The sequence below is a fragment of the Triturus cristatus genome, chromosome 1_1 (genome assembly GCF_964204655.1).
Source record: "Triturus cristatus chromosome 1_1, aTriCri1.1, whole genome shotgun sequence".
Taxonomy (NCBI): Eukaryota; Metazoa; Chordata; class Amphibia; order Caudata; family Salamandridae; genus Triturus; species Triturus cristatus.
Genome location: NC_140579.1, coordinates 39,603,753 through 39,618,895, shown reverse-complemented (window position 1 = coordinate 39,618,895; position 15,143 = coordinate 39,603,753). Strand labels below are relative to the sequence as shown.

Sequence of the window (15,143 nt, the reverse complement as noted above, 5' to 3'; positions counted from 1 at the left end):
GAGCTCCCCTGGCTGCCCATTCACTCTCTCCACCTCCCACATCACACTCACATCACACCACACCTGAAGGAGCTACACTGGCTCCCCATTCACTCTCTCCACCTCCCACACCACACTCACATCACACCACACCTGAAGGAGGTCCACTGGCTCCCCATTCCCTCTCTCCACCTCCCATACCACACTCACATCACACCACACCTGAAGGAGCTCCACTGGCTCCTCATTCACACTCTCCACCTCCCACACCACACTCACATCACACCACACCTGAAGGAGCTCCACTGGCTGCCCATTCACTCTCTCCACCTCCCACACCACACTCACATCACACCACACCTGAAGGAGCTCCACTGGCTCCCCATTCACTCTCTCCACCTCCCACACTGCCCTCACATCAAACCACACCTGAAGGAGATCCACTGGCTGCCCATTCACTCTCTCCACCTCCCACACCACACTCACATCACACCACACCTGAAGGAGCTACACTGGCTCCCCATTCACTCTATCTACCTCCCACACCACACTCACATCACACCACACCTGAAGGAGCTCCACTGGCTCCCCATTCACTCTCTCCACCTCCCACACCACACTCACATCACACCACACCTGAAGGAGCTCCACTGGCTCCCCATTCACTCTCTCCACCTCCCACACCACACTCACATCACACCACACCTGAAGGAGCTCCACTGGCTCCCCATTCACTCTCTCCACGTCCCACACCACACTCACATCACACCACACCTGAAGGAGCTCCATTGGCTCCCCATTCACACTCTCCACCTCCCACACCACACTCACATCACACCACACCTGATGGAGCTCCATTGGCTTCCCATTCACAAACGAGCGCAATGCAAATTTCTCACCCACACTTTCAAGGCACTACATAACACCGGTCCAGCATACCTCAACAATCGCATCTGCTTTAACAACCCTTCCAGACACTTTCATTCGTCCTGACTCCTACTTGCACACATCCCACGCATGAGGAAAACCAGATCTGGTGGTCTAGCCTTCTCCTTTATCACTCCTAAAGAATGGAACAATCTGCCACTACACATGAGAGCCTCCTCCTCACTTCTTGAACCCCGCAAGAAGCAGATACATGACTTTGAGCAGTCTCACTAAGCCCTAGGTATGCCTAGGCTCAACAAGGAACCAGTCACAACAGGAGGAGGGAGCACACTGCCTGGCATACCAGCACACACAAAAAAATCTACTGATGAAGGACTGAATCCAGAAACACGTGTGTAGAGATACACATCACTGGCTGCATAAAGACTACTACTGAAGTAAGTGTTACCAAACTGAGTCCTGGGATGTGAGGCGGTGTGCGCCCACTCTCCTTTTGTGCCTAGACTCACACCGGCTCAGCCCCACAATATCCTCCCAGGTAATAGTGTGCTCTAAAAATCTACATAACATGACATAACAATGTTACTGTGTGCAGTGAATATGGACGCTCAACTCTCTTTTATGGTCAACCCAATAAAGCCTCTCCTCTTTTAAGGGGCTAGGTGGAGTGAAACATGTTGGCACCAAAAGGCACAACTTTTGGAAAGAAAAAATGGTGTAGGGTGGTTATACCTGAAGCACCTTCAGCCTACTCAGGCTGTGTGCTGATGTAATAGCAATGAGGAAGACAGTTTTGAGTGAACGTAGTTGCAAAGAGCAGGGGTGCACTGGCTAAAAGTGCATGCACATGAATGCCAAAACAAAATCCAAGTCCACATCACAACCAACGATTTGACTACAGATGGTTGGTCTGGTGAACAGAAAGAGGCTGAAATGTCCAACAAGTAATCATTTTCTGTGCCCATCGCTAGGCCTTTCTGGGCTCACAAAAAAAGAAACATTTTGAAGTTTGGATTGCAGGTGGTCGGTGTGTCTGGAACATTTTCCTAGTGCCCGGCGTAGATGGACTTTGTGCAGGGGGTTCTGACTGTAAAGATGACATCAACCATCTTGGAATACAAGTCGAAAGCATTTAGTTGCCACTGCTCCAATTCTGAGTTCGGAGGTGTAGGTTGTGGATATTTGAGTGCAGGACCCGGCCCTATTGCAGAGCCAAGAGTTCCTCCCAATGTGGCAGCCAGATCTCAGCCTTCCTTTGATGGTTGCAAAAAGAACTGTTGATGGACAGAATGCAGAACAATGTCATACATTCACCCCAGTACAGAGATCTGGGCCTAAATCCATCGTTTTTTTGCTCACCATGCAATTCCAGTTTGGACTCAGCCATATGCAAATCAATCCTGACCCTGTGCCCCATGGGAACAGTCCAGCCCGGACTGCCAGGCCAGGTCCTCCCTGAATTGTAAACAAACATCCTAGAACCAGTTTCGGGGTTTCACCCCTCTCCAGCCAGGATAGCTTGATTCCAGTGGCATAGAGAGCACGGGACTCACGTCTGAGCATACCCGTCCCACTCGAGATGACAAATGCAAAAAGAGATGGACAGAATGCAGAACATTGTCATACATTCACCCCAGTACAGAGATCTGGGCCTAAATCCATCGTTTTTTGGCTCACCATGCAATTCCAGTTTGGACTCAGCCATATGCAAATCAATCCTGACCCTGTGCCCCATGGGAACAGTCCAGCCCGGACTGCCAGGCCAGGTCCTCCCTGAACTGTAAACAAGCATCCTAGAACCAGTTTCGGGGTTTCACCCCTCTTCAGCCAGGATAGCTTGATTCCAGTGGCATAGAGAGCACGGGTCTCACGTCTGAGCATACCTGTCCCACTCGGGGTGACAAATACAAAAAGAGATGGACAGAATGCAGAACAATGTCACACATTCACCCCAGTACAGAGATCTGGGCCTAAATCCATCGTTTTTTTGATCACCATGCCATTCCAGTTTGGACCCAGCCATATGCAAATCAGTCTTGACCCTGTGCCTCATGGGAACAGTCCAGCCCAAACTGCCAGGCCAGGTCCTCCCTGAACTGGAAACAAGCATCCTAGGACCGGCTTTGGGGTTTCACCCCTCTTCAGCCAGGATAGCTTGATTCCAGTGGCATGGAGAGCACGGGACTCACGTCTGAGCATACCCGTCCCAGTCGGGGTGACAAATGCAAAAAGAACTGTTGATGGACAGAATTACATCAACCATCTTGGAATACAAATCGAAAGCATTTAGTTGCCACTGCTCCAATTCTGAGTTCGGAGGTGTAGGTTGTGGATATTTGAGTGCAGGACCTGGCCCTATTGCAGAGCCAAGAGTTCCTACCAAAGTGGCAGCCAGATCTCAGCCCTCCTTTGATGGTTGCAAAAAGAACTGTTGATGGACAGAATACAGAACAATGTCATACATTCACCCCAATACAGAGATCTGGGCCTAAATCCATCGTTTTTTTGCTCACCATGCAATTCCAGTTTGGACTCAGCCATATGCAAATCAATCATGACCCTGTGCCCCATGGGAACAGTCCAGCCCGGACTGCCAGGCCAGGTCCTCCCTGAACTGTAAACAAGCATCCTAGAACCAGTTTCGGGGTTTCACCCCTCTTCAGCCAGGATAGTTTGATTCCAGTGGCATAGAGAGCACGGGACTCACATCTGAGCATACCCGTCCCATTCGGGGTGACAAATGCAAAAAGAGATGGACAGAATGCAGAACAATGTCATACATTCACTCCAGTACAGAGATCTGGGCCTAAATTCATCGTTTTTTTTGCTCACCATGCCATTCCAGTTTGGACCCAGCCATATGGAGGCTTGTTTCCGGTCCAGGGAAGACATGGCTTGGCAGTTCAGGCTGGACTGTTCCCATGAGGCACAGGGTCAGACTGATTTGCATATGACCATGTCTGAACTGGGGTGGTGGAGTGAGCTAAAGAATGATGGATTAAACCCAGATCAGTTGACTGGGGGTGAGTGTTTGATTTGCTCAAACTCTCCATCTATCATCCCCTTTGGTATCACTTCCTTTGATGGTGGCAGAAAGGTTTTTAGGGCCAGATGGTTTGTCCAAAGCTCCGGAAGAGTGATATGACAGGTTGATCTGGCGCTTATCATCCACCACTGCATATCCTGATCTGTCTCATGCGAGATCTGAATGGAGTCGAGAAGCGGCCCTGGGGCTGGGCCACTGGGATCTGAGGCTCCACTGCAAGTCTTGCAAATGCCACCTGGTGTTCAGAATGAGGAGGGTGCATGACGTCAGAAGACCAAGAAGCCTCGCAGTCATTCTTATGGAGACCCAGGGCTGATCTCAAAACATCTAGATCATTTCTTTTACATCCTGGAGTCGCAGCAAAGGTGGGAAGGCCTTGAACACCACCGTGTCCAGGATAGCTCCAATGATTCAAACCCTCTGTGTGAGCTTCAGGTGAGACTTCAGCTCTTTGATGATAAGCCCTAAAGATGTTAAGAGTTCAGCAGTCATCCGGATGGGGTCTATAACTGACTGAGGCAAGACCACTTTAGCAACTAGTAACTGAGGTATGGGAACACATGCACCCCTAACCCCTGATGATGGGCAGCGATCACAGGCATCACTTTCAAGAACACACAACGCGAGTGGCCAAAGAAAGGCCAAAGGAGTGCCTAGAAAATTTAAAGTGTTCTGACTCAAACCACATGTAACAACTGTAGGACTGCAGCCCAAGTTATGAAAATACGTGTCCTGCAAGTCCAGAGAGACCATCCAGTCTCCAGAGTCCAGAAAATAAATGACAGAGGGGTGAGGGCAGGATAGGAGGAAGGGACAGCAGAGGGGTGAGGGCAGGATAGGGGTTAGGGACGGCAGAGGTGTGAGTGAACGGCAGAGGGGTGAGGGCACAGCAGGGGGCAGGAATGGCAGAGGGGTGAGGGCACGGCAGAGGGGTGAGGCCAAGGCAGAGGGGTGAGGGCACCTCAGAGGGGTAAGGGAATGGCAGGTGGAAGGGACAGCAGAGGGGTGAGGGACAGCAGAGGGGTGAGGGCACAGGAGAGGGGTGAGGGCACAGGAGAGGGGTGAGGGCGCAGCAGAGGGAAGTGACGGCAGAGGGGTGAGGGACAGCAGAGGGGTGAGGGCACGGCAGAGGGGTGAGGGAACATCAGGCGGAAGGGATGGCAGAGTGGTGAGGGATTGCAGAAGGCTGAGGGCATGGCAGAGGGGTGAGGGGTGGCAGAAGAGTGATGGCATGGCAGGGGAAGATACAGCAGGGGGAAGGGATGACAGGTGTGAGGGCATGACAGGGGGAAGGGACGGCAGAGGGATGAGGCACGGCAGACGGGTGAGGGCATGGCAGGGGAAGAGATGGTAGGGGGAAGGGACGGCAGAGGGGTGAGGGACGGCAGAGGGGTGAGGGATGGCAGAGGGGTGGGGGCATGGCAGAGGGGTGAGGGATGGCAGAATGGTGAGGGCATGGCAGGGGAAGAGACGGCAGGCGGACGGAATGGCAGAGGGGTGAGGGATAGTAGAGAGGTGAGGGCTGATGCAGTGCGCCTATTAAAAAAACCTTTCCTTATGACACCAACCCAGAAAAACCCTTTACACCATTTGCTAGTCGGTGGGTCCATAACACCGAAAACACACATTCACTCAGCTTTCTGGATCAGTGATAAGTAGACGAGCTGCAAGACATAGGAGGTACCTTGTTAATATTTTCTTTACCTATATAATAACTATACACATTATATACATTTGATTTTTAAATTGTCGGTTCTAAACATCAAGGTACTCCGCTATTTCGGTCGATGGACCAACTAGTAGGAATCAGTTGATGGCGATTATGTCCAGCTCAATCACAATTAAAACCTTTTATTAATTATTGATCATAACTCGTTCCTTTTCCCCATCAATGTTCGAAGTACAAAATTGTCAAAGTCTTTTCAGCATCAGAAGGAAAAATCGTCTCATCAGACGGCGTGTCGAGTTGAATAGATCAATGTAGAATAACGAGTGAAAAGTGTTATTGTAAGCACAGCTCTTTTATACCCTTTCACTAACTTGCTATACCCAAAACTGAAACCTTTCTAGGGGCTACATTCATTCTGATTGGTCCATTGGAGGGGTGGTGATGGTCACCTCATTGTCATCCTTGCCTAAACTGGTTCTGCAAATAATCCATTCGTACAAAGATCCTCGTGATTCATCAAGTCCAAATGTTTTTTAACTTTGTCAATATATTTGCAACATTATTCGACAGTCATGAAATAGTTCATCTTCTGGAGTTCGAGTTTCCCATCCGTTCCCATGCCTTTACGCTGCAATTTTGGCATCAACTCTTGTTTTAGGTCAGACTGGCCTTGACATCTCTCACTCCGGGCATAGGCCAAACACTTGTGACTGGAACTTTCACTCATGCGCGGAGGCCATCTTTATTTTGCGCACGCAAACACGCCTCTCTGCAGCGGCCATTTTCAGGCGAGGCCTACCAGGTCCGAACGGAACTAATATGAAAATTAGACATAGAAAATAAGCCCTTCTGTTTACCTCCCACTATTCTAATGACCCGTGAAGGTGTTACCTAGCATAAGCGACATTTAAAGCCATTTTACATACCATCTGCATTCTTTGCCACAATATAATTTTACTACAAACGAAATACATGCAATTTACGTCTTCTTTCTACACGAATCACAAACCTATATTAATTTAATTTCACATTTGTAAATAAATTAGATTTTTGCAAATGCCAGTTAGTTTCCCGCGTGTAGTGTCTAATTAAAGGTGCATTTGTTGATTAATACATGCATTCAAACAGTTAGTGTTTTTAAAGTTATGAGGTCATTAACTTGGAACGGGTACAACATTTTTTGTATTTCCCCTGCTCCATCAGGGCACGACAGGGGTAAGGGATGGCAGAGGTGGGAGGGATGGCAGAGGAGTGAGGTATGGCAGGGGGAAGGGACAGCAGAAGGGTGAGGCACAGCCGAGGGATGAGGGCATGGCTGAGGGGTGAGGGTACGGCAGGGGAAAGGGACAGCAGAGGGGTGAGGGCAGGTCAGAAGGGTGAGGGCACTGCAGAGAGGTGAGGGCATGACAGGGGGAAGGGAAGGCAAAGGGAGAAGGGACGCAGAGGTATTAGGGTACAGCAGAGGGAAAGGACAGCAGAGGGGTGAGAGCACAGCACAGGGGTGAGGGACAGCAGAGGGGTGAGAGCATGGCGCAGGGGTGAGGGCATGGCAGAGGGGTGAGGGCACGGCAGGGGGAAGGGACGGGAGAAGGAATGGTGAGGAGTGAGGGTACGGCAGGGGGGTGGGGCACTGTAGGGGGAAGGGACAGCAGAGGGGAAAGGGCACAGCAGGGGGGAGAACAGCAGAGTGGTGAGGGCATGGCAAAGGGGTGAGGGAAGAGGGTCGAGGGCACAGCAGGGGGAAGGGACAGCAGAGGGGTGAGGGCACAGCAGAGGGAAGTGACGGCAGAGGGGTGAGGGACAGCAGAGGGGTGAGGGCACTCCAGAGGGGTGAGGGAACAGCAAGGGGAAGGGATGACAAAGGGGTAAGGAAAAGACAGAGGGAGGAGTGCACAGAGGGAGAAGGAATTATGTCTCCAATTTGAAGCTGAGCAAATATCTATATGAGGTATATCCCTCACTTTTCGTATCTTGCTTTATCAGTTACAGGCCTCTACTGATAGTCTAACTCTTGAGGAGGAGGGAGAGGACTGATTACAATTAGGGAAACAGAAGTGTAAGGGCCCAAAATGTCATTACCAGCCTTGGTGCAGAGACAGAGGAGTGCAGGGGACCCAGGAGGTGGAAGTCAGCTCAGGGCTGAGGGCTGCACCATGAGGCGAGAGATGGACAGGGATCACCAAGAGCAGATTTGATGGTGTGTGAGCTCGGATTGCACCACCGAGAGAGTGTGTCAGGAGAGTGCGCACAGCTGGAGGTGCATCTGTTAATAAATTCCTTACACAGAGCCAGCGTGGCAGACAGTGCGTGAAGGTGTCATGCATCTCTTTATAAGACTGGGGTGCAGTCATATTACACAGTTTTCAGGGTGCAGACACACTGTAAGGCTTTCATCAGGCACAAGCAATGTAGAGGGTTTCAGGCTGCAGGCACACAGTGTGTTTTTTAGGAGTCAGATAGGGGCTAAAGAGCTGAACAGAATACATTTGTGAATATTTTCTTTAAATTACTAACAATGTAAGTGCAGACATAGTTCACAATGTTCAATGCTTCATTTGTTGCGGTATCTGACAGGAAGCAGGGCTCCCTTTCCCCACAGCCCTGTTCAGAAGCTCCCTTCCCTCCTTTGAAGACCGGCTCCTGTGCCCATATTCTTCATCCCATGAGGGCCCTTATAGTCCATGATCTACCCTTAGACCCATAATCAACCTCTTCTCACCTTTCATAGGTTTGTACACTGAATACACACTTCAAATGTAGGGCTTTCCTGCTGGAATAAGATGTATTCTTCCCTGAGTTGCACCATTTGTTCTCCATTAAGGACATCTTAAGTCCACAATCTTCATACCACGAGGGCCCCTGCAGTCCATGATATACCCTGAGACTCCTCTCCAACCTCTTCTCACCCTTTGAAAGCTTTGTGCCCTGAACACAGACAGGTGTTACCTGGTGGTAATAAATACTACATACAGTAGTCAGTAAGTGAAAAATGACTAAATGTCCGCCCATCTAAATTGAGCAGATGGACATGTAGCCATTTCTCCAAGACAGAGTAGTCCTCACCACGGCCAAACTTAACGTCAGCCTGAAATTAAATGAGGGAGGTGGACCTCTGTTTTGGTGAGGAGGGAACTCTGTTGCCACCGTGACGGAGTTCCCTTCCCGCCAACATATATATCGGGTCCTAAGTGCTGTGTGCCACTTTACAGTTATGTTTTTGTTTGGAGCAGGAGTTACTCTACAAAATGTTTACATATCTACATGTACCCTGCTATTCAAAGGAATGGGGGCTTGTGAGGCCCACATAGAAATAGTGGGATATGCAGGTGCTACTGTGCAATATGCTATGTCACATTCAAATGATGTCTCTTTTGTAGTTTTACATTCTCAGATTGCTTGGTGTCTCAAAAAGCCTCCTTCCACAGTATTCCTAAAAGCCTGCATAAAAACTCACCTTGACTTAAAACTATGAATGTTTCCATTTTCTTCCTGTGAATGATTCTCTGCCGCATTCTCTTAATTTCTGGAAATTGCCTGCACCTCACCGATCACAACGCTAACAATGCCCCTCCAATGAAACAGTAAGCAATCCCCTCTACCCCATCTACTCATCCACCATCAGCTGCATGAGGTCAAGCTAACAATCACACCTTACTCCCATTAAACCAATCTACCTCAAAGAAACTGGAGGAAATGCATGGAATGGTTTCCATGAGAGCACAAGACTAACCCCAATAACCAACAGCAGAAACCAATAACCATTGGATTAACCACTAACCTTGGGTTCAGGAGTAGTGTGATACCCGCCGCAAAGCACTTTAACACCTCTTCAGAGTAGTAAGCGCTATATAAATGTAATTACAATACAATAAATTGGCTTTCAGGATGGAGGGCGGGAGCAGCAAGATGGCAGGGGGTGGAATGAGCGAAGGTGTTGTCCTCACCAACTCATCCAAGGAGAGGACATAAGGGGGGGACAGCAAAGAGAGGGAGGTACGGTCTGGAGCAACCAGGACCCAGCATACTGAGGAGGAGGCATGTGACCCGATTCAGTGCTGAAGGAAGGACACAACTGATCCTGTCCAAACAGGGAGAGACCGAAAGGCTGCTGAGCAGGACAAACACAAGAACAGGGAGGAAAGGCATCAAAGCAGGTTTCACGGGCAGAGATAGAGGAGAAAGCCATTCAGCCATGACACAAAGTTCACTCTATGTATTTGTTTAAGTATTGGTAACATTAGGTCTTCTGATAGCTAAAGCTCTCGACAGCCAGCCCTAACTGGTATGTGGAGCCAAGAGGGAGCTCCAGCTAGGTTGAAAGCATGCATTATGATCCAACTGCTGCTGGGTCCAGGAACCTGGGACTGGTTCCGAGGAGGACTCTTGCTGGGACCCCCACCACTCACTCTTCCCGAGGGGCCATGTCTATACTACTGTTTCTTCCTCTTCTTCAAGTTGTCTGACTCGGGCAGCGTAGAGCAAGATCAGCCTCGCTTCTAGAGTTTGGCAACAGAGACTGACATCTCACTCCCTGACCACCTCTGGGTGCCTCTGTCCCAAGACTGAACCCTAAACACCAAAGACTTCAGTAGAAGGAGAGATCCGCGTCAACAGGTGCTGAGAAACAAGGGACTAATGTCAGTGTACTGGTGGCCCCTGAAGGCAGCTCTTAATGGTATGTCCCGGGTGGGATGAAGACAAGATGGAAGCAGATGGCGCACCCTACTGGCACACAGGAGGCATTGCACAGGTTTTAAGATCCAGTCTCATGTCTGGAGAGTCTCACAGGGTGAGGAGACATGAGAAAGGAGGTCTCAGGATTCCCATTCAAGCATCACAGGTGTCAGGAGGTTAAGGAATACTGCTTCCGGTTCTGCAGGTAACTGGAAAGTGATAAATGATACTACTGCTTCCACCCCAGCACCTCACATGATGCATAAGATATTCCTTCACCTCCCTCCACCCCTCCCCCCCCCCCACAAGTGACTGAAATCACTAGGGGTCCAGCCCACATCTCTCCAACACATGACTCAGGAGGACATGATGCGACTTCCTAGAACAGTAAACTTCTTACCAGATACTTTTGCTCTGATGACCAACAGAAAAGTGAGCAGTGCCACGCCCACAATGGGTACCACAATAGCGACGGTCACTGGGTTATGAAGCGGCGACTCCTCTGTGGGACAGAGACAAACAGGAGCAGAGTCACCGAACAGAATTCATGCAATAATAAAGGTAATATCACTGGAAGATGGCTGCAGACCCAGCCCAGCTGACACTTTCTGCCCTTCCAGCTTCTGTTGTTAATGAGGATGAGCTACCCGCAAGGACCTCAGGTAAAGCCCTGGGAGGAGAGAGTGAATCACATCTGTGACTTAGTTGCATCTTGAGAGTGAAATGTAATTACAGCAGCATCATGAGGGTGAGATGTAACTACTGCAGCATCCTGGGAGTGAGATGGAATTACTGCAGCATCCTAGGAGTGAGATGGAGTTAATGCAGCATCCTGGGAGTGAGATGGAATTACTGCAGCATCCTGTGAGTGAGATGTAATTACTGCAGCATCCTGGGAGTGAGATGGAATTATAGCAGCATCTTGGGAGTGAGATGTAATTACTGCAGCATCCTGGGGTTTGAGATGTAATTACTGCAGCATCCTGGGAGTGAGATGGAATTACTGCAGCATCCTGGGAGTGCAGCATCCTGGGAGTGAGATGTAATTACTGCAGCATCCTGGGAGTGAGATGTAATTACTGCAGCATCCTGGGAGGGAGATGTAATTACTGCAGCATCCTGGGAGTGCAGCATCCTGGGAGTGAGATGTAATTACTGCAGCCTCCTGGGAGTGAGATGTAATTACTGCAGCATCCTGGGAGTGAGATGGAATTACTGCAGCATCCTGGGAGTGCAGCATCCTGGGAGTGAGATGTAATTACTGCAGCATCCTGGGAGTGAGATGTAATTACTGCAGCATCCTGGGAGTGTAATGTGATCACTGCAACATCATGAGGGTGGGATGTAAACACTGCAGCATCCTGAGATTGAGATGTAATCACTGCAGCATCCTGAGAGTGAGATGTAATCACTGCAGCATCCTAAGAGTGAGATGTAAACACTGCAGCATCCTGAGAGTGAGATGTAATCACTGCAGCATCCTAAGAGTGAGATGTAAACACTGCAGCATCCTGAGAGTGAGATGTAATCACTGCAGCATCCTAAGAGTGAGATGTAAACACTGCAGCATCCTGAGAGTGAGATGTAATCACTGCAGCATCCTAAGAGTGAGATGTAAACACTGCAGCATCATGAGGGTGAGATGTAATCACTGCAGCATCCTGAGAGTGAGATGTAATCACTGCAGCATCCTAAGAGTGAGATGTAAACACTGCAGCATCCTGAGAGTGAGATGTAATCACTGCAGCATCCTAAGAGTGAGATGTAAACACTGCAGCATCCTGAGAGTGAGATGTAATCACTGCAGCATCCTAAGAGTGAGATGTAAACACTGCAGCATCATGAGGGTGAGATGTAAACACTGCAGCATCATGAGGGTGAGATGTAAACACTGCAGCATCCTGAGATTGAGATGTAATCACTGCAGCATCCTGAGAGTGAGATGTAATCACTGCAGCATCCTAAGAGTGATATGTAAACACTGCAGCATCCTGAGAGTGAGATGTAATCACTGCAGCATCCTAAGAGTGAGATGTAAACACTGCAGCATCCTGAGAGTGAGATGTAATCACTGCAGCATCCTAAGAGTGAGATGTAAACACTGCAGCATCATGAGGGTGAGATGTAATCACTGCAGCATCCTAAGAGTGAGATGTAAACACTGCAGCATCATGAGGGTGAGATGTAAACACTGCAGCATCCTGAGGGTGAGATGTATTGACTATTACTGCACAGTTCAATCCTCCTTCCAGCTGGGGTGACATTGGTATATCTTTTTTCTAACATCAGTGAATGACCCCATGTAAACGTCAGTGGTGCTACAGCTGGAAGAAGCCACATTTAATTCCACAGAAAGAAGGCAAAAACAAACTATTATTCCTCAAAGTAAAGTGCTAGTGTATATATTACACCAACTATTCAAGAACAAAACTGAGAAAAACGTTATTGTTATTTAGATATAGTTTAAAACTTTCATAAGAAAACCACTCTAAGGTAAACATTTTTAACTCACTCGCCTACTTCATATTACAACAGCATAGACAACCACATGTAAAGCAGAACAAATTATGCACCCAGTCCTATCAAATCATATTGATCCAACACTGCTTATAGCAGGGGGAAAAGGTGCATTTAGTACAATTTCCCCATTCTAGTCCCTTATCTAAATTCATTCTCTACAAGAGCATACAAAAAACGACCGTTACTGTTTCAGCTTCAACAATCAATCAAGCCAAGTCTTCTTCAGGACAGACAAAGTAAGATGTGTTGAAGGTCGATCATGTAACATATATAGAGTTTTTTTATCTATAACACTGTTACCCAAGAAAGGCTCACAATCGCTGCATCGATGCAGCTTCTCCAGATATGGATATAAGATACATTTTTATTTTTTATTTTAATGCAAAAGCATTTACTTAGTCACTTTTAATCTTAAAATGTGGCAGGGTTGAGCCCCATAGGGCCTACGATGTAGATTTCTGATCTACAGTAAGGGGGAAACGGCCTTTACCACGCAGGTATAACAATGCAATCCCTTTACCACACATCCATTACCACGTACATAACTTTACCACGCATGCCTTCATAACAAAATGGTAAGTATATATAAGGTAAGTGTGTGTGTGTTTATATTTTACCCAGTGGCAGTCGCTAATTATAGTTAGGATTACTTTTCCATAGGCAAGTTTTTTTTTTGTTTGCTTATAACTTCGGCACTTTTTGACGTATCTTCACAAAACGTTTAAAAAAACAAATTCACCTCAGTTCCTTCTTGAAAAGTTTTGGGGTGGTCCATAAAGCAGGCCGAGAAAAAGGGAAGTCCCAAAAGCAAATTTCCAAATGCATTTTTGGTAGACTTTTCTCAGAAGCGTTTTTGCAAAAACCACTGAATGGAATGACACCAAATTTGACAGGAAGCTACATCTTGGTTCACAGATTACGCCTTTTGTGATTTTTTGTTAATCCGTTCAGCAATTTTTGAAAAATTAAGGTGGAAAAATATTTGTATATATGGATGGTTGGATTTGAGGGAAACCCAGTTTTAAAAAATAGAGCCTTCTGATTGGCCCACGGTGTTTTTTTCTCTGGGGCCAAATCGCTCCTGCAGGAGCAAGGTTCTGATTGGCTGCCAGGAACATGAGAAAATGTTGCTGGCAGCCATTACAGGACTCGAAGTATTAGTCCCCTGTACTGAAGTTTCAAAATAAAAATAATATAAGACATGCAGCCCCTCCCCAGCATTTGTAGACCCCGGGGACCCCAACCTCCAGGGTTTCAAGGGAGAGAGGCCGCGTAGCCCCCCTCCTGGTGCTTTAAATGGACCCGAGGACACCATCCCCCTGGGCTGGCTCAAGTACTCGTCCCAGGGAGCCCACCCAGGGACAGAGTAGTGTCCCTGCCCACAGTGATGCCGTCAGGGAAACATGTGTTTGCTCCTGCATGGAGGGAGAATCTTTAGATCTCCTCCTATACTGAAGCAAACATGCATTCCCTGCCTGCAGGAGCACAGGCAGACAAGTCATGTCTGCTCCCATCCAGCCTGCACTCCTGCAGGTAGGCAAGCAGACATTGCTCCCACCTGAAGGGAGCATGCAAAGAGAGCTGCTCCCTCCGGGCTGGAGCAATGCCAGCTACCGCACTATGCCTGGTGCTTCCCCTATGGGTCTCAACTTGAAGTTTGTGGTTGCCGCAGGAGTGCACCAGGGCACCCATCCCAGGGCCCAGGAAGGGTCAGGGAGGGGTCCGGCGCGCCCCTCTTCCCTTCTTTATTGCTTTTGGCCCCAGGGATGTGGTCCCCGGGGCCTAATAATGCTCGGGAGGTGGGACTTCTGACCCGAACGATGGGAGTTCCCTGGGCCTATGGGGCCTGGGGAGGAGGGGCTGCATAAAATTTTAAGGCTTGGGGAGGGGGGTCATGCGCCCCTTCCCCTTTACCTATTACATATTTTATCATCAATTCTGCTTGCTTTGTTTTTTCTTTGGAAATGCCATTGGAGTGTTCCAGTGTTAAACAGTCTGTGCCATTCAGTGGGAGTCAATAAATTCTTCTCTGCAGTTACCTGCTCCTTAACCTCATAACCTTGCTCTCACCCAGAGAGTGATATGTTGTTATATTTACATTAGTCAAGCTCTGGCCTGCTGCAGTCCTCAGTTACCATACACTACCCATAATCACCTGCAGAGTTGCTCTCCATGGTCCTCAGTCCCAGCGTTACCCTACTCCAGCCACCAACAGTGGCAGCGTCACTCTCTCAGGCCCTCAGTCCCACAGTTTCCACACACTAACCACAATCCGCTGCAGCATCGCTCCCTCCGGCACTGAGCCCCAAAGTTACGATACACCAGCCACAATTCGCTGCAGTGTTGCTCCCTCAGGCGCACAGTTAC

General features: G+C 48.6%; 1 protein-coding gene across 1 annotated transcript in view; it reads right to left on the bottom strand.

Annotated features, from left to right (window-relative positions):
- Positions 1-15,143, bottom strand: part of LOC146869292 (DLA class I histocompatibility antigen, A9/A9 alpha chain-like) — a 145,265-nt gene that overhangs the window by 23,222 nt on the left and 106,900 nt on the right. Inside the window, exon 5 of the mRNA XM_085653720.1 lies at positions 10,657-10,758. Coding sequence (XP_085509846.1) covers positions 10,657-10,758 — 102 coding nt within the window. The remainder of the gene's footprint in view (positions 1-10,656; positions 10,759-15,143) is intronic.